The following is an 18,988-nucleotide window of genomic DNA, read 5'->3' as shown; positions in this document are numbered from 1 at the left end:
ATTCAAAAAAACGGTTAACATATAAAAAAAACAATGAAAGTCACTTTTGCTATATAATTTTTACACAATTTTAGGAATTTCGCAATGATATTTATATGTTTTTAGAAATATATTTAAATCGACGTGAAGATACAAACTGATTAAACAGAATTTAGCATTCATTACAAATATAACGCAGCATTTAAACAAAGACGACATTTGTGGGGGGGAGCAGATAAGGACGTTAACCCCCCCCCCTCTTAAATTTAGCCATAAATGTGCATGGCATTTAATACCTTAAGACCACATTTAATTTTGCTTGAGATAAAAAATATTTATTAATATATTTGGCCTCAATCAGGTTCAAGGAAAACAAAAATATTTTATTTTTATTTTTATTCTTATATTTACTTACTATTAAAAAAATGATGTGCATAATTATGCACAAACTGTCTCAAGCGTTGCAATTTGCCAACTTTCACAAGACTTTCTGAAAGACGCACCTGAAAATGTAATCGATCCAATTGCTTATTTTAAGGTATACCTAATTGTTTCATAACCAGCTATTTAGAAATTGCTTTGTCTACCGCATTAAAAATTAAACGAATGGTACATTTCTGTGATCGAATAAATATCTGGTATAGCCCAATTTATTAATCTAAAATATCAGCCCCACCCATCAATTAATTGTATATTTTCAAAATTTCAGGTCGCTTTACTTTGATATATTTTTTTATATTTTTCCCCAACGTTCCACTTCATCAATTGTACCTGCACCGACAAAATTTGATGCAAGTGTAACTATGCGGTTAACAAGCCATTTGCCTAAAACCACTCCTCCATCTAAGCTTGTACTTTCATCAATACGTCCTCTTCTTTATTTTTTCATGTATATGCGATCGGAATGGAGAATTAGCAAACCTATTAATCTGTTTTGTTTCTGCAGCGTATATTGTGCGGCAGCACAGTGTCTTTAACAAATCATACAAAGAGAAATAGTTGTCATAATATACTTTATATCCTTTCGGTTGAACACTTTCTGCCAGATGAAGAACAACTGATGCCCCAAGACCATATTGTTTTTTTATTATTGCTGTCTAACTCGGTTATACTACCTTAATAAATAATAAAATCGTACATCTGTCCTGTTTTTTCACAAATAACAAAAATCTTTATTCCCCGTGGTAAAGGTTTACCCTCAACGTACTGCTTTATTGACAACTGCCCTCTAAAAGGTACAATCTGTTCATCAATGCGTGAATTTTCTTTCTTTGTAATTAAACACAACGTCTTCTAATCGAATTATATATCGGGCGGACTTTATGTTTATTATCTTTTGTTGCAGGTATTTCCAAATTATTTACTATATGTAAATTACTCCTCAATTGGAAAAATTCATCCCTTGACATTAAATCAATAAATAAATTCATTCCAAGAGATCATAAGCGGCTTCCATAAATTATTTCACAGGCTTAAAGTAAATGGATCACTGGAATTTGTGAAACAAATAGGTATTTAGCTCAATGAAATTTTGCAACAAAGGAAACGGAGGAAGGGGGGGTAAAAATTCATGTAAAACATTTGACATCATTTATGAAACCTGCCATATTTATTATTATTTATTTACATGCAATGTACAAATGTTACAGTGAATGTGTATTTTTACTCAAGTTATATTTTCACTAGTGAAGTGCAAATACAATTTCAACAGTGTTATATTCGTGTGAATATTAAATTTAACTGATTAGTCGCCAGTGAAACAATATGCTGCTCTAAAATATCTATGAAACTTAATTTGACAGTTGCGAAACGTACATTTGCTGTTCGAACCCAAACCTTACCTACACGAATTATCCAAACCGAACTTGACTTATTGAAAATTCAAAGACAAATTATAGTTTTAGAACCTTCATTGGGTCAAATCCAAAATACAAACTAAGCCAACTCAACTCTCAGGCGAAAATTAGATTAGAGAGAAGAAGTACGGACAGATGTTGCATTTCGCACAGTTTGTCTGCACTTCGATATTACACTATGTTTTAAAAATATGATAGATATACTTACCAATATTACTACGAACTTCCGATATGAGAGTATTAGTCAAAGTGTATTTAAACCGAATTTCTGTCAATAGGAGGGCGCAAAAACAATTATCACTTCTTAGAAGTCAAAAATTCACGTCAAAGGCAATAAAATCGTGTCGGCGCCGTCGCAGTGGGAACGCTCGGTAACGAGCGTAATCGAGCAAACTAAAATATCATCAGGGCCCCAGCGTAAAAATGTTTATAATTATATTAAAGTTACTTCAGCAATACAAAAATAATTAAAATTTTAACAAAATAGTGGAATAAATAGAAATTATAGCTATTACAAATTTAATTATACAAGTTGAATTTTTTATTCATTTATACATAATTATATTTTCTGCCTCCTACCGAAACAGAAACCGTACAATTCCTGCAAGAAATTGTTTTGTTGTATTCATGGGGTGTTCAATGTTCTGACCAACGTTTACTTGTTCGCACCTAAGCTGTTTAAATTTTAAAACACATTTCTGTAGCAAAACGTTGTTTTGCTACACTGGGCTTATTGAAGAGTTGTCTAATACTCTTGTTCTTGCATGCGGTACCAGTAAAGTGTTGACAATGTACCACACGTTCATGAATAATCGATAACCAGGTAAATGGCTTTATGCCAAGGAACTGGGAAATAAAATATTATTCACTGTACACGTTTATGTTAAAGAAATATGTGTTATTAAAAAAAAAATTCACACCAATTTTTGCCGCCTTCTAGATCTGGGTCTGTTTCTTACCAGCAACTTAAAGAAGTACTTTCCCAAAGTTATCAACATAATTTGATAAAACCATATCTTAGTGTACCTTGTAGGAATTTTGTGGGAAATAAAAATGGATAGGTATTGGGAAACCATTTTTGAACGTTTTTTATTAAAAGTTAGTCGGTACTTTTTTCATAGTCTACATATTGCCGTCAGCCTCTAAACTATTTTGAGAAAAAAGCTAACAAGCCCTTTCGAGAAATGGATTCATAACAAACTTTCAGGACTACGTCAAACTGGATTTTAGTATCGAGGAACTTTATCACCGCCTTGGAAGAGATCACGGAACGACGCAGACGAAAACCGTGTTGCTAACCGTGATTCGTTATGCCTGTCGACAGTGATTATAGATATACTTTTGATATATTTTAACTTGATATTTGTTTTTTTCAATGTAGAATTCTAGCGCCAGCTTTATTTTTCGACACCCAAGTCGTTTAGAATTTTCGATAGTAATGAGTGAAATTGTTTTCCTACTTTTTAATGGGCACATCATATACGTCATAACAAATGTCATTTTACTTCTTTCTTCATCATAAATTCACGACACAATAGACAGAAATATGTTGGCGCAAATATCAGCAGCATTTTCTTCTTTCGCACAGTATAAACGAATTTCTGAACGAACCTCGTACTTGGCGAGAATATGAATTGCACAAAGTTGCTTCGACTGATGACCCTAGCCAATCGAGAAAAACCGTTTCTATTTTTACTAACTACGTATATTTACTTTCAGCATAACTCTCGAATTGCAATTTTGGCATTGTGACGAAACGATTTATAACTATATTCGATAAATGAAAAAATATCTAAATGCCATTTCTGTATAATTCCCGAAAAACATTTGATGAAAAACGTGACTTTTTGAGATTTTCATTAAACTCGAGCCGTTTATATAACTGCTTAAACAATAATGTCTGGGGTAGAATTTTATGTGGCCTCAAAAATCGAAAAAATAAGGTACGCCAATATTAGAATGAACGATCGATGTAACTTTATACATACATAGCTACAATCGCACAATTGACATTCAATTAAATGCCTCTTTGTTGCTCAATTAATTTTAAAATATACCATTAAGAAATCGACAATCTTAATGTAATACTATTATTTTCCGTCGAACGAAAATTATGGTATACCATATATATTAAGTTCGCTTGCCATATGAGGAGCAATCTAATTTAAATAATTTTATTTACTCCGAAACTAATGGAGCAGAAGTGCAAATATTGCAGCGCAGGCTCATATAGCGGGGGCGTGTGATACTAATAAAATTCCAGAATATAACTACATCGAACGATAATTAGATCAGCGGTCTCCAAACTATTTTACATCGATTTCTGCGTACTGTATATTTTACTTGGTGCACCCCAAAGTGTTGACACGTGTACTCTATTTTATAAACCACTGGATTAGATTAAATAAATCAGATTGTTTTTTGATTTTTCATAATAGTTTCACTAATAAGATAGCAATAAATAATAATAATAATAAATAGTGAATTACACTTGAAAACATAATTTGTATATTGTTTTAATTGTATGTGATATATTATTTACCTTATTATCGCAAGGAGCGATTTTACGAGCGCAAAGCGTGATATTATGAGTGTAAAATAGCTTATATGCAGCACGTATATTCATATTCAATATAATTTTTAATTGATCATGACTAATATTTCTCATCAAGATAAAAATAAATGGCAACTTAAATTTTTCTCGTCATTCGCAAATAAATATATTTATATCTTTGAAAATCTTTGTATTGATAAATGTGAGTTTAAAATCAGAATATATTGCAATTGTGTCACAAATAAGCATATCTTTTCATAAAATGTAGATAAATATACATATTATCAGTTTTTTACATTTTTTAGATTACTTTTAACAATAGTAGAGATAAATCAAAAGCATAGGTTTTTATATATTTTTATCGAAAACCACATTTTTTTATTGAAAGTAAATCTATGCACGTATTAAAATTTTTGGATACTACTATTTTACTTGAGGTTCGAGATTTACCTTGATTTTATTTTATTAAACCAAGCAACCCAAAATTTCTTAAAAAAAGTTGACACAAAGTATTTGTCATTATCATTAACTGCTTCTTTGCTTTGATTTGCTCCTTTCTGAGTCTAATAAATTTTATTTTATGGAAAAATGGCATTTTGTTTGACTGTAACGTAAAAATTTTCTCAAAAGTGAAAGTACTCTTTGGTACGCTGTTTTGATTCTGATTGATTTTCTTATGACCTAAGTCAGAAACGAAGTAGTAGAAAAGTCAAGTTTTACCTCCTGGTAGCTCGAGATAAAAGTTTATTCTAAAATAAATTGTTCTAAATACTCTATGTTCCTTTTTAAAATAGAGGATGTGCTTTTTTACTTCCTACTCTATCTGCTAATGCGACGAATTGGAGCAGAAACATAATATGTTGTTGTTTCTTACTTATATGAAAATAATTATTTTGCGCTACGACTAATATTCAAACAGCTGAATATTTGGCAACGCTGTCACATGGCACTTGTAATCCAGGTACCAGCTATGCATATTCCTCAGATTATTTAACTAAATTAATTACATATTTTGTAGAGACATTGACTGTCTTTTGTTTGGGTCTATTTGTAAGGTGCATTTTCAAATGGACCTAATCCATTCAAATATTTGATCGTCACATGCACGAAAAAAATCTGCCTATTGTAAATATTTATAACAACCAATATATAATACGCTTTTAACAAGTAATTGCGACCAATTCAACCTCAACGGGTGATCCTAAAAATGGCGCCATCAAACACTGAAGAATTATTAAAAAATAACTAATATAAAGTTACATATTAATTGTTCCTCTTCTTCTATATATTTTATTTTTACGCAAAATTAAATGGAATATATTTACAATTCATTAACACAATCAATCAAATATATGTATTTACTAAGTAGTTCATAATGAGTATTTCTTCTTTTTTACTTTCAAGCAGAGAATGATTAAGCTATGTTGTACATAATATGATCTCATTTTGTGACCTGAGTGTCTCAGACTGAGACAAAGCGCAGACGACGCGGTCATAATAGGATTTAAGTTTAGATAAATAAATTGGGAGAGAAAGTATGAATTTGCGTATGAAAACAAAAAAGTATCGGTACGACCCGGTTCGGTGTCGATAAGAGAATAGCCTAATGGCGAACTGACTAATGAGAATGCGTATGGAAAATTCCACGCGAGGCAGTTTACATGCGGGCCTTTGAAAAACACATGTTCGTATGAACGAAAGCAAAAACCCAAATACACCCGAACTTCAATTATTCTCGATTGTTCTGCACTATTTCTTTAACTAATTGTGTACTATAGATCTTACTTTTAGAGCTACTATAAAATACATCTAAGTACTGTTAAAATTTCGTATTCCGTCACATGTCTGAATATATTATTTAACATATTAAAATATATTGATGGAAGGCGGTGGCAAAAATACAACAATGCTTATTCGACGCAAAGGCTTTAGTTTTTTTGATAGACGTGATTCAAAGCTTAAGAATAAAAGGGCTTAAAAAGATTTTATATTATGTTAATTGATGGCCTTCGAAGTTCTGCTTGGCTATTGTGCAATTCTTGGGTGTTATGAAATCCCGATTTTTTTCCATGTTTTGTTCAGCTAAACTTGCAGCTTTCTAAATTGACATTGTCTGAACTTAAAACCAGGGACGTGATTTAGAAGGGGAGCGATAAGACACTCCCCACCCTCCTTAAATTAGAAGAAAAATTCATATCATTTAATGAAATACTATGTTTTTTATTTCAATCAAAATATTTAAAAAAATATTACTGATTGCCAACTTCATGCCTCCCCCCCTCCTACTACTAATCTCATCCCTCTAAAAAAAGTTAAAAAATACAACTTTTTACAGTGAATTATTTAATATTTTATTAATTTATTTAGCTTATATAGCTAACTGTTTATGCACTAAAATAATTAAATCAAAAGATACATATAAAACATAACATAAACATAAACAGAATATAAAAAAAGACTAAATATTATAGTTTATTCCTAATGCAGTTCTTTATTCCATTTAGGAAAGCAGCTACATTTTTATTTTTGTCGATTGTCCTAAGAATATCATTATACAAATTCACACCTCCGTACATTATTCCCCTGGCCGTACTAGTTTTTTTATACCTAACTATCCTTGAATTGACTCTATTTCTAGTATTAAATCTAAGTACATCTATATTTCTTATAAAAATACTACGGTAACATATTATTTTCTAACTTATGTATAAATACTAAAACATTCATCTTCAATATTTGTTGAACATCTAACTATTCCAATCTATCAATCATACTTCTACAACTAGTAAATCTACTTTATTTAAAACTACTCTCATTGCCCAATTTTGTAATGTTTACAACATCTTTTTATCTATTTTTTAGGCATATATAATATTGTTGCACAATAATTAAAATTGGGCAATATAACACTGTTGTACATATATTACAATTTTTGTGTTTATACTTACCATATTTCTCATCCTAGATAATATATCTATTTTTCTACTGTTTTTTTAATATGTAATTACAATTTTACTTAAAATTTATTTTTTATCTACAATTAATCCTAAATATTTTATATTATCAACTATTTCAATAATAAATGTGTATTTTCAGTGAAGTTATATTTTTACTAGGGAAATCCAAATACATTTTCACTATAGATATGTATTTACACTAGCGATAATGTAATTTAGCTCGTGAAATTATATCATTTTCTGTTCAAACCCAACCTAACCTACAGTAACTAACCAAATCCAACTTTACCCAATGAATTTTCTAAAACTACATATAGTTTTAGAAAACTCACTTATAGTTTTAAAACCATCATTAGTTCAAGTCCAAAATACAAACTAAGCCAACTCATCTCTCAGGGGGAAATAAGTGAAAAAACAAGTACAGATAAACGTCACATCTCACATATTGCTCCATAGTTTGTATGCACTTGAATATTACACTGTGTTTTAAAAAAATATAGATATCCTACGAACTTCTTATATAAAAGTATTGGTCAAAGCATATTCAAATCAAACTTTGATCAATAGGAAGGCGCGAAAACAATTATCACTTCTCGGAAGTCAAAAATTTACGTCAAAAGCAATAAAATTGTGTAGGCGCCGTCACAGTGGGAACGCTCAGTAACGAGCGTTCACACTACGGTTGGAGATATGATAAGATTTACGCATCATCGTGGCGCTTGTTCAGCCAAGAATATTACTATAAGTAAAAGTGTGGCCGAAGACCCGTAATTGTCGATTCGTCGACGTTCGCAGCTTTTGAACTTTTCTTCTGGTTCCCTTTGGCGTATTTTACATCTGGACTTGCACTTACACCCGTATAAAATTCAGATAACATAGCAACTGAAGCCCAGAGACTATGGACAGCAATGAATTCACGCAGATTGGGTGATGGAGTAGCAGGAAGTTGAAACTGATTTTTTAAAGAAAATATTTTCTGATGATGCACATTTCCACTTCTCTGGGTATGTTAATTAACAAAATTGCCGCATGTGAGACCCTCGTGTGATTCACGAGAGATCATTACATAACTGTTTGGTGCGCATTGTGGTCGGGCGGTCTCAGTAGGCCTTACTTTTTTGAAATTATGGTTCACCTGTAACAGTTAATGGTGAGCGCTATAAGTGCATGATAACCGATTATTTTTGGATACGGAAGACATGTACTTTTAGCAAGACGGCGCAACTTGCCATACATCGAATGCAACGTTGAATGTTTTGCGTGAAAAATTCCCAGGTCGCATTATTTCACGTTTTAGTGACGTCAACTAGCCGGCGAGCCTATCAGACAATGATGTTTTCGGTGATAGCTACGAAAAGCTGGAACAATTTTATGTATGTCTTAGGTGTACATGAATTAAAATATAGCATCACCTTACTATATACATATGTATGTATAGATAATGTGGTAAAGGATTTTTTTATTAGGAATAGAAATATAAAACATGTAGATATATACTTTGTTTATTAGTTTTTTTATTAAGCAATCACAGCACCGTTTGTTTGCTAACATTTTCGTAATTTTTTAATTCTTACAAAAACTATATAAATATACATATGCAACTAAAAAAATATATCATATTATATGTTATAATATACATGCACATATTCGTCATAAAACGTACACAATAAACTTGAAATATTTAAAATCTGTATTAAATATGCGGATAAGAGAACAAAAATAAAAAGAACGTTTGATTATCTATGACTAGTGCGCGCTCTTGTACCGACGAAATTAAAATTATACATTTATATATCATATATTACATCATTACAATATGCAGGACGTTGTACCCTTAAAACGAATACGAGAGGTAGAACCGGGACGCCGAAACGACTAAAACGAAATAAAACTCTTTGACGAAGATCAAACGTGCAGACTTTTTAACTTTAGTCATGGTCGATAGTGTGGAGTTTAAATTAATTTTTGGAACGAATAAACCCTAACTATTATTATAAAAATTAAAAATATATATTCATATATATATACATATATATATATATATAGACAGAACTAAAAATGGAATGAAGACAGATTTATTTCTAAAAAATAAATATTATATACTTGAATTCAATTTTATTCCATTGCAGCGTTCGACGTATGCATATCGCTATTTAATAACAGCTTAACAATACATAAAAAAATAGTAACTCTAAGGCAGTATCGACGTTTAAAAAGTAAACCATAACATTACGTATGTATTTATAGGAGTTTTGAACAAAGAGGCAAATAAAAACATGGATGCCAGTTATAAAAAAATAATACGTAGCTTTGCTATAGGGTTGCCAACAATATTTTATAATCAAAGATTAGATTTAGAGATGAGCATTAGTTATTTTTTATTTACATATGTCAGTATAAAACATATATGCAGTACTGTGCAATTCTTCAGCATCCATTTTTACTAGTCCAGGTCCCTTAACGCTTGATTAAAAAAAGAAAGAGCAGATATTTGACAATTTACTTCTAATGACTTTGGACCCTGTGGGCCATTATGTCTGGCCAGACTAATTTTGGTAATCTAGCCTTGCCGAAGATTTCATCGCCAAGTGTGCTAAAAATCTCGCGCTTCATTCTTGCATCTCGACAATATATTTCTGGAAGCGCGAGATTGTATGCGCAAAGTGCGATGAAGCCGCCGGCAAGTCTTTATTAACAAAGTCAGTCGGACCAGACCCAATGACCCACAGAATCTTAAAAGTTTAACCCAAAGAGCAGCAAACAATTAATGAATATGAAAAAAATCAGAAATATCACAATCCACAGTGTTAGAATAACTTTTATTCTATGCATATATTTATGTTTTTTTGCTTATTTATCAACAATTCAAGATTAACAATATTTATGAGAAAAACCTTAGTCAAAAAATATCAAGATTGGTAGTAATATATATGTTTTCTGGCTGAGACACTACCTATAGAATTTCTGTTGATTCTTCAACGGTACATTTTACATTACTATTGATGTTTTGAAAGATGTGACTGTTTTAAAATTATTTCGATGATGGGGAACAATATTAAGCAAGTCTAGAAACAGAAGCTTGTAAATGTGTTCTATGAAGACTAAATTTTGTTCAGGCATAAGAAAAAAAATTATGTTCATAGAATAACCCTTTGATTGCCAAACTTTTTAGTACTACAATATAGAAATTAATGTATTGCATACTTTTTCCCTGGAGCAAATACCATACAGCTCATAAAAATGTTACCAATTATTTTTTTAATAAAGACTTCGGATCCAGCAATTCTGACCAAAGTAGCAAAAGTCAATAAATCTGATTTCGGCAACCGGAGAATTAAAAGAAAAATATTTTAATAAAAAATATATAACTAAATTTGTTAATATGCAAATGGAACAGGTGATATTCAGAATAGAGGCAACTATTTTTTCTTAAGAGTCAGTTCACAAAAACAAACAAATAAAACATTTTTTTTAAATTAATAAAATTAAAAATATTCTTGATAGTAAGAATAATAATAATAATAAAACATATGACTATAGTGAAAGAGGCGATAAGATAATCTCGACAACCGTACTTCGAGAACAAAAAACCCTGTGTACATACATGTACCGCCCCTCAGAGCAACTGACCAATCATAAGGCAGAATGATGTTTTTGTGCAAAGACTTGAAAATAAATAGACGGTATATATGTGTATACAAATTCTTCAATAACATACCTTAAAACATATTTTAAATATTTAGAACGCTGAAATAAAATAAAAAAGATTACAGACAAATCGTCCCTTAAATTCATCAGGCATTGAAAATCAAAACACCTAAGAAGGCCGAAACACGCCGAAGAAGGTACAGTACTGTATATACATTATATAAAAAGACAAATAAGATAATTAGCAACTCATCTTATGAAGAGAATTAAAAAAAAACAATACAAAACAGAAAGGACACACTGAACACAAAAACGTTAAAAAATGACAATATTGTAAATTAACGATATCACATTTTTTTAACACTTAACCCTTTGGTGCCCTTAACTGTCTAAAAACAAAATTTTGGCAACCCTAATCGATACATATGCCAAATATAAACACACAAAAAAGATATACACAATATGCAATATAAATTCCAATTCCATAAAAATTTATACAATACAATTATCGGATTGAATACAAAAATATACATATATATATATATATTCATTTATTTAGAAGTACATTAAGATCCGCAGGCCACAATTCCCAATTCGGATAAAATACATATACATATATATATATATATATATATAAATATATATCATAATCGATTCGTTGTCATCGATTCTCACACCATAGTCATGTATGTCGAAAATGTATCGATACAAAACTTTGTATAATGAATGTGCGTTTTGATAAAAATTACATAAATTTTCAAAAACTTAACAATATTTAAATACGTACATACAATACATATTAAAACTTAGCCTAACTTACGCAATAGTAGTAATAATGAGGTAGAATTGATAATTAATTTTATATATATATTTATGTAATTAAAAATATATAAATATAAAATATGCATTTACGTGTTTAACACATTACATTTCAACGTTACACAAAATATATATATATACATTTACAAATGTATTTAGAAGGCATAAGTACACTTAACGGTTATTCTTTGTACGCGTTCAACGTTCTATATAGTAAAACTCGACTATGAAATAATCAGCGTTCAAAATGTCACTTTAGTGCAAAACGTTAACGGTAATAGACATAATGCACGTACAAAGAACGACGTGCACGTATCTGGTAACGAGGAACATTCTAGGGGCGCACAGATTATCAACAACGCCAACTTTGTCAGAACCGTCTACCCTGCTGTAACATTTAATAAACTCGGTACGTATTAAAAATATCCATTAAACACATTCATATAATTTAACTTACAAATTACGATTGAAACATAATCATATAATTACACAATTAGTACTTTTTATTAATTGATAACGGTTTAGAACGAACGGTCCCGCGTTTTGTAAATATCGCGACACCCGGTGTAATGTTTTTCGAACCGACAAGTGTCGCGGCATTTAAAAAAATTTAGTGCAAACACAACAAATTCTACAAGAAAGAAGTTTCAAAAACTTTCCCCTATGGGGCTCTGGAAATTATTATCCATAATAAATGTGTAAAAAAAACTGGAAACAATAAAGCAACCTAGTGTTAAACACCAAAAATATACAAAAAAATAATAATAATATATAACATTACATAGAAAAGTCACTATTTATAATAGTAAACAATAAAATGTACAATCGCTCAAAGCAATATTTTTTTTTAAATAATTTGTCACACTATCTCTTATCATATATTTTAAATTAGCACCGAAAGAAAATAATGTGATTTGTCGTAAAATTTTCAACATCCTCGAAAGGTACATATTTTTATAAAATATATTTATTAAATATATGAGGTAAAATCAAAAAGTAAAGGCAATTTGAACATACACTTTATATTAATTCGAAAATATTCAAGCTCTGTTTTTCTTTAATAAAGGAGAACCTCTTCTACATACGAGCCATTGATATCAATAGTGGTTTATGTTACAAAACAAATTTAAGATTAGTGCTTCAAGATTTATTATCTGTAAAAGCAGACTATGTAAAGAATAATATTCGCAAAGATGTTTTCTTTGAGGAGCTGGTAAAATAAAATGTATGTGGGATATATTACAAAACAATTTCAAGTTCAGGACTTTGATATTTACTTTCAATAATGTTTTCGGCGATTGCTATGAGGAGCTGATCAAGTAAAATGTATGTGTGATTGTCACAATTTTGTTATATATGCGCCACTATCATTTTTATTTTATTATACAAATCGCAGATCCCATAAAATTGGATCTTACCTTTGAAACTATATTATTAATAATATAAAAGCATTTTAATTGCAATTTTGCCGCATAAATTCATAAAACAACACTAATCTATACAAATAGACTACCAGTCAAAAGTTCATAGTCACGAATCCACCCTTATTTCTTTTACCTATTAAAAATTATTTTCTGTATTTGCCATAATATTATGGCATTTTTTATTTTTAGATTCACCCTTTTTTATTCCATCTCATATTTTTCGTATCAGAATTTAAATACGGTTGTGGTCAGAATTTATATTAAAAGGTTAGAATTTAAATTGGAGTGGTCGGAATAATTTTACAAATGGTTAGAACACTTTTTTCAGTTGGCAATAATGTTGTTCTTGCTGTAACGTTGAAGACTGTTCAACCTGTCATTCGGATGTCGACAGTTCATTATCTTTATCAAGGTGTTTTAACCGTTTGAGTAGTGAGTTAATTTATACATATTTATTAATTTGTTAGTATATACCTGAGTTAATTTTACGTTATTTTTCCATTAATTATTATTTTGTATTGCATTTATAGTATATTATAAAAAAATCAGTGATTCTCAACATATTATTGCTTTTTTATTTATTTTATTACTTTTTTGTATTAGTATACTTTAATAATTTTAACTTTTTTATTATTAAATTACGTTAATTTATTTTACATTTTTTTATATAACATTCGGCATTTTTATATCAATTCAGAGTATTTTTTATAAAATTAATATAAAATATTTTTTGTTATGTTGATTATATATTTACATTAAAAAAATCATATAAATATGTTTTTATTTGACTACCGTACATGTACGGCGATACTACTCAAAGGGTTAAGGGCAACTTGTTTGGTTGGGCTTGCAAAATTGTCAAATGTCAACACCACAAGCCAAGCGTGCTCTACGCCGCCGCTCTGTCAATATTCCCGCTTCGTTCGTCGCTCTGAATACCTTCGCGTCCTACATACAATGAAATAGATTCGTTGAGTTATTCATGGGGTGTTCAATGTTCCGTACAACGCTCGCTAGCACCTAACCTATCCAGCAGTTTAGGTGCGAGTGAGATATTTTATAAAATATTTCTTAAATAAATTATTTATTGCCCATTTATATTTATAAATAATATTAATATGTAGTTTTTTTTAATTCACATGATTGTCCTATATTTTTATTTTGACCGTATACTATTTTTATTCTAATCATTTGATATTTATTTAGACCCTGAATAATATAATTATGACCTTATGGTATTTTTGGTGGTCGGATGATTGCGCACATGAAAATTCAGAACATAATGATTGTTTGATTGTCAAATATTTTTACTTTTTATTGCAAGTGCTTTATATTTTTCTCTATTTCTAAGCAAAAATTTGTGAAATCATAGGAAATGTAAGTGAATCATATTAATGTAATTGTAAAATATTTTTAAAGCATCTGTTATATATATAGACATTATTTTTTTTTATATATATTAGCGTATTCCTAAATATACATATATATGTATATTAATAATACATGAATTTTTGCTGTTTGAAATTTTCATTTGTGGAATAATCACCGAACTACTATTTATATTCTGACCCTGAATAATATAATTATGACCATTTAATTTGTTGTCTATTTCATCTTATATACAATGTTGATTTTTTTATAATTCATCTAATTTATATTAAGAATATTAACAAAAAATAGTTTGATCTTATACTTTTGACCAGTAGTGTACATCAAAACTGGATGTACAGTGTAAAAATCTATCAAAAATAAACCTTACTGTATCATAAAAGTGGGGAATAAAAAAATCTGTTGACGATATTTAAATATTATTTTGTTATCCTTTCTGCTAAGTTAAATTTAAAAATATTATAAATGAGGAATTAGATAATAAAAAAAAACCACTAAATTCACAATAGAGAATCGAAAACACTGCAATAACAATGACTGATGCTTCAAGAATATAATATTAGGTTGTATTACATGATTGCCGATTTTCAGTCAGTTTAAGATTGATCTCGATTGAGAAAGTTTCCATGCAGTATTCAACTGTTTCTGCTATATGTCATTTACGAATATATTGTGCCCTTTAATCGTCTTTAAATGAGAAGTTATTTTTGTTATTGTGTATTTTTTTACAGCCCCAACACAATGGTAAAAATTTTAACAAGGCGTTTGTAGAAAAATCAAAATTATGGTTTAAAAAAATTCATCTTGGAAACACGAATTTTCAAAATTAGCTTTGGGGTAGACCAAAATCTGTTATAATCAAAGAGCAATCGAAGATTACGGTGAAAGGTAAAAGTAATAACTACTTTAAAAAGTAGTCCGTTCACCTAACCATATTTTTTTATTGTAAACCCTCGGATTTTAACAAATATAAAAGATTTGTGTTGAAATTTATCATTCAACGAATAAACATATATTTTTGGTGAAAAAAGTAAGAATGTAACTGTTTTATATATTTGTTTAGAATCTATACTTTTTACTTAGATAACATAGACGGCTATCGATACAAGCGGCTCGTAAAAAAGAATGGTTTTATGGTCAGTTTACTTTTTAATTTACCTCGGTATTTATACGTTTTGGCAATTTCGGCAATGGCGCGATCGAGTCCCGAGTTCGGCTCGGGTCCGAAAACTCTTAACAAAAATATAGACACTCGAAACTGGGAGTGAAAAGCGTCCTTTGGAATCCGTCCGTAAACACACAAACACACACACACACACTATAAGTAACCGAAACGGGGGAATGAAACGGAGGAACGACGGACGAACGGAGCGGCAAAAATATTTATCATCACAGATGCTCCGGCGTCGTCGGTCTCGTCGATCAGTTGGGGGGATGCTGCGGCGGCGGCTTGGGACTCTGAGCCGCGTTCTGGAACGCCTGCGTGAAGGTGGGCAGGACGGTGGTGCCCGACTCGAACATTTGCATGATCTCCATGCCGGGGTCGGGGACGTCGTGCTCGCCCTCGTCTATCAGGATGGCGTCCATGGGTGGCTCGAGCATGGGCGGCGCGAACATGGGGTCGCTCTCGAGCGGCGGATACTCGGGTACGATGTAAAAGGAGTACGGCTGCAGCGTCTCCTCGGGGGGCTCGGGCTCGCTCTTGGGCACCGACAGGGAAAGGGGGACGACGACCTCCTCCGGCTCGGGCTCCGTCTTGGACTCGACGGGGTGCGCCTTTTTAACGTGCCGCACCAGATGGTCCTTGCGGCCGAACTTCTGCGAACAGAACTGGCAGGAAAAGTCGCGCCGACCCGTGTGCACCACCATGTGGCGCCGCACGTCCTTGGCCGTGAAGAACTTGCGGCTGCAATCGGAGCAGTCGAACTTCTTGTCGGTCTCGTTCTTGACGGTGCGACTGCCCGCGTGCACCTTGAGATGGTAAACGATGTCGGCGCGGTTCTCGAACACTTCGGAGCAGATCTTGCACTCGAGGTTGCCCTCCTCGGCCGAGTGCAGCGCCGCGTGCTTCTTGAAGCTGAGCGAGGAGGTGTACTGTTTGCGGCAGTTCTCGCGCTCGCACACGTACACGCTCTTGGCCGGGTTGTGCACGCGCTCGTGGTTCACCAGGTGGTCCTTGCGGTGGAAGGTCTTGTCGCAGGAGCGGCAGGCGAAGGGACGCGTCTCGCTGTGGATGAGGCCGTGGCGCACCAGCTTGAACTTGGAGTTGAAACGCTTGTCGCAGTCCTGACAGCCGAAGGGCAGCTCGCCCGTGTGCGAGAGCACGTGCTGCGACAGCTTCCCGGGCGAGTTGAACTTCTTGTTGCAGTGCTTGCAGCAGTGCTTCTTGGTCTTGGCGCGCGCGGACGGGGACGAGGACGAGGACGAGGACGGGGCCCCGGACGGGCCGGGCTCGTCGGCCAGCACCGCCACGCGCCGCGCCGACTTGACCGTGCGAAAGCACTGCTTGATGCCGCTGGGGCCGGGGACGCCGTCTCGGTCGAGGGGCGCGTACTGGTACTTGGTGCGGAAGGCGGGCGGCGGGGGCGGAGGCGGAGGCGCCGCTAGGAGATCCCCGGCCCGGCGGCGCCCCGGCCCCGGCCGCGCCTTCGCCCCCTCGCTCTCTTCGTCTCGAGGGTTCGGGAAAGGGGTGCCCATGACCTCACACTCATTTTTACTACCCTATGGATTTGCCTGCTGCGTCGTGGTCGTTACGTCGGGCTCGCCGCCGCGCCCCGCGCCCCTCCTCTCCCGGAGTCGCGGCGCAGACTCGCGAGGCCCCCGACGCAGTTTGACATCGAAATGTCAAAATAAAGCTGCCATATTGAATTCCGACGACGATCGGGCGCTGCGATCGTCGCCGCCCTTTTCGCCGCCCTTTTCCCTTTTAAATCAAAATCGACTATTGACTGAGAATCTAAACCAAATTTTCTTCTCTCAACTCAAAAATCAACATCTACAAAACTACTACAAAAGGCAAACAACATAGAAATGCGATGAGGGAATTCAAATGGAACTACATATAAAAGAGAACCTTGAGCTGACTTTTGATCGTTCGACACTAATTTTGACTTTTAGTGAAGACTAATTTGTTGGTGAGAGTTAGTCGAACAAAAACTTAAGCTGATGTAAATTAACAATAAACAAAACAGCAACTCGAGGAAGAAGTTGAATACTTTTTTAAGGACATACAAAAAGCAGCTTGGAACAATACCAAAGAACTCACACATAAGACAGTAAACAATAATTACACAATAGAGATAAGAAATTTGGTAAATGATAAAAGAAGGACAATGAGAATATGGCATCAAACCAGAGACCCATATGATAAAAATATTCTAAATAATAAAACGCAACAATTAAAACAAAAAATCAGAACCTAAAGAAAGATTTGATTAATAACTACCTAAAAATTTTAACAGCAGATAAAGATTCAGAATATTCTTTATGGAAAGCAATAAAGAAGTTAAAAAACTATAACTCATGCCAATCAAAATGATAAATGGAACTTGGGTGAGAGATAACAAGCAAAAAGCTAACGCTTCTGCTAACCATCTTGAGTAAGTCTTTAAACTCAACGAAACTAAAATCCAAGACAACGACACAGGAAGTGGAATAAAAAATGAACACAGAGAAGTAAAATAAAACTCGTAATGCCCATCTTAGTGCATCCCACCTGGAAATAATAGGGTGCCTATTATATTCCTAGACCATTTATATTTCTTTGTATTTTGCAAAAGCATAGTCTTCTTGCACGAAAACAAGTGAAGCTATTGCTATTGTTTTCAAATAAAAATATTTGTAAATCAGTTGTCAACGGCACAAATGTTTATATAGTGTATATTATTTCCTACGCCAGTTTCTAAGTTTACACCATCTACCTGGTTAATTTATATTTTTTATATTTATAAGTTTCAGTTATTGTGCTGAATTGTATATAGGTGTTGGTGCAAGTCTAGTTGCAAAATGCGCCAAAGGAAGCCATAAGAAAAGCCCAAAAATGGAATTCCGTTTTAATTTTCTCTGCATCGGTGTCTTTTTCTTTTTCTTTAAAAAACCTAACTCTATTTCAGCACATTGCTTGATTTCATTCAAAAGTAATTTTAAATAATTCTAAACGCTTTTTAATCAAAACCATTGCTATTTAAACAACACATTTATTTTCGGAACAGAAGGCTCGGGTGATGGAAATATTTTTTTTCTTTTTCTATCACGATTTTTAGCCCAAAATTAAAATCGCTTTTTAAATTCACATTTATTGCAAGGATTTTAGCCTCTAAAACATATATTTCGAAGAAACCTTCGCAGTTGCGAGACACGAGA

The 18,988-nt window shown here is 32.9% G+C and overlaps 1 protein-coding gene across 1 annotated transcript; it reads right to left on the bottom strand.

Annotated features, from left to right (window-relative positions):
- Positions 1-14,745: 14,745 nt before the first annotated feature.
- LOC148231526 (uncharacterized) lies at positions 14,746-17,511 on the bottom strand. Its single transcript, XM_088192869.1, has one exon. It carries the CDS (start codon positions 17,321-17,323, stop codon positions 16,049-16,051), a length of 1,275 nt encoding a protein of 424 aa, XP_088048995.1. The 5' UTR covers positions 17,324-17,511; the 3' UTR covers positions 14,746-16,048.
- Between the last annotated feature and the right edge of the window lie 1,477 nt (positions 17,512-18,988).

This window comes from Plectrocnemia conspersa, unplaced genomic scaffold (genome assembly GCF_051122295.1).
Source record: "Plectrocnemia conspersa isolate PC_06_02 unplaced genomic scaffold, ASM5112229v1 ptg000009l, whole genome shotgun sequence".
NCBI lineage: Eukaryota > Metazoa > Arthropoda > Insecta > Trichoptera > Polycentropodidae > Plectrocnemia > Plectrocnemia conspersa.
The sequence above is the reverse complement of the archived record's forward strand: the minus strand, read 5'-3'. Positions and strand labels throughout refer to the sequence as shown.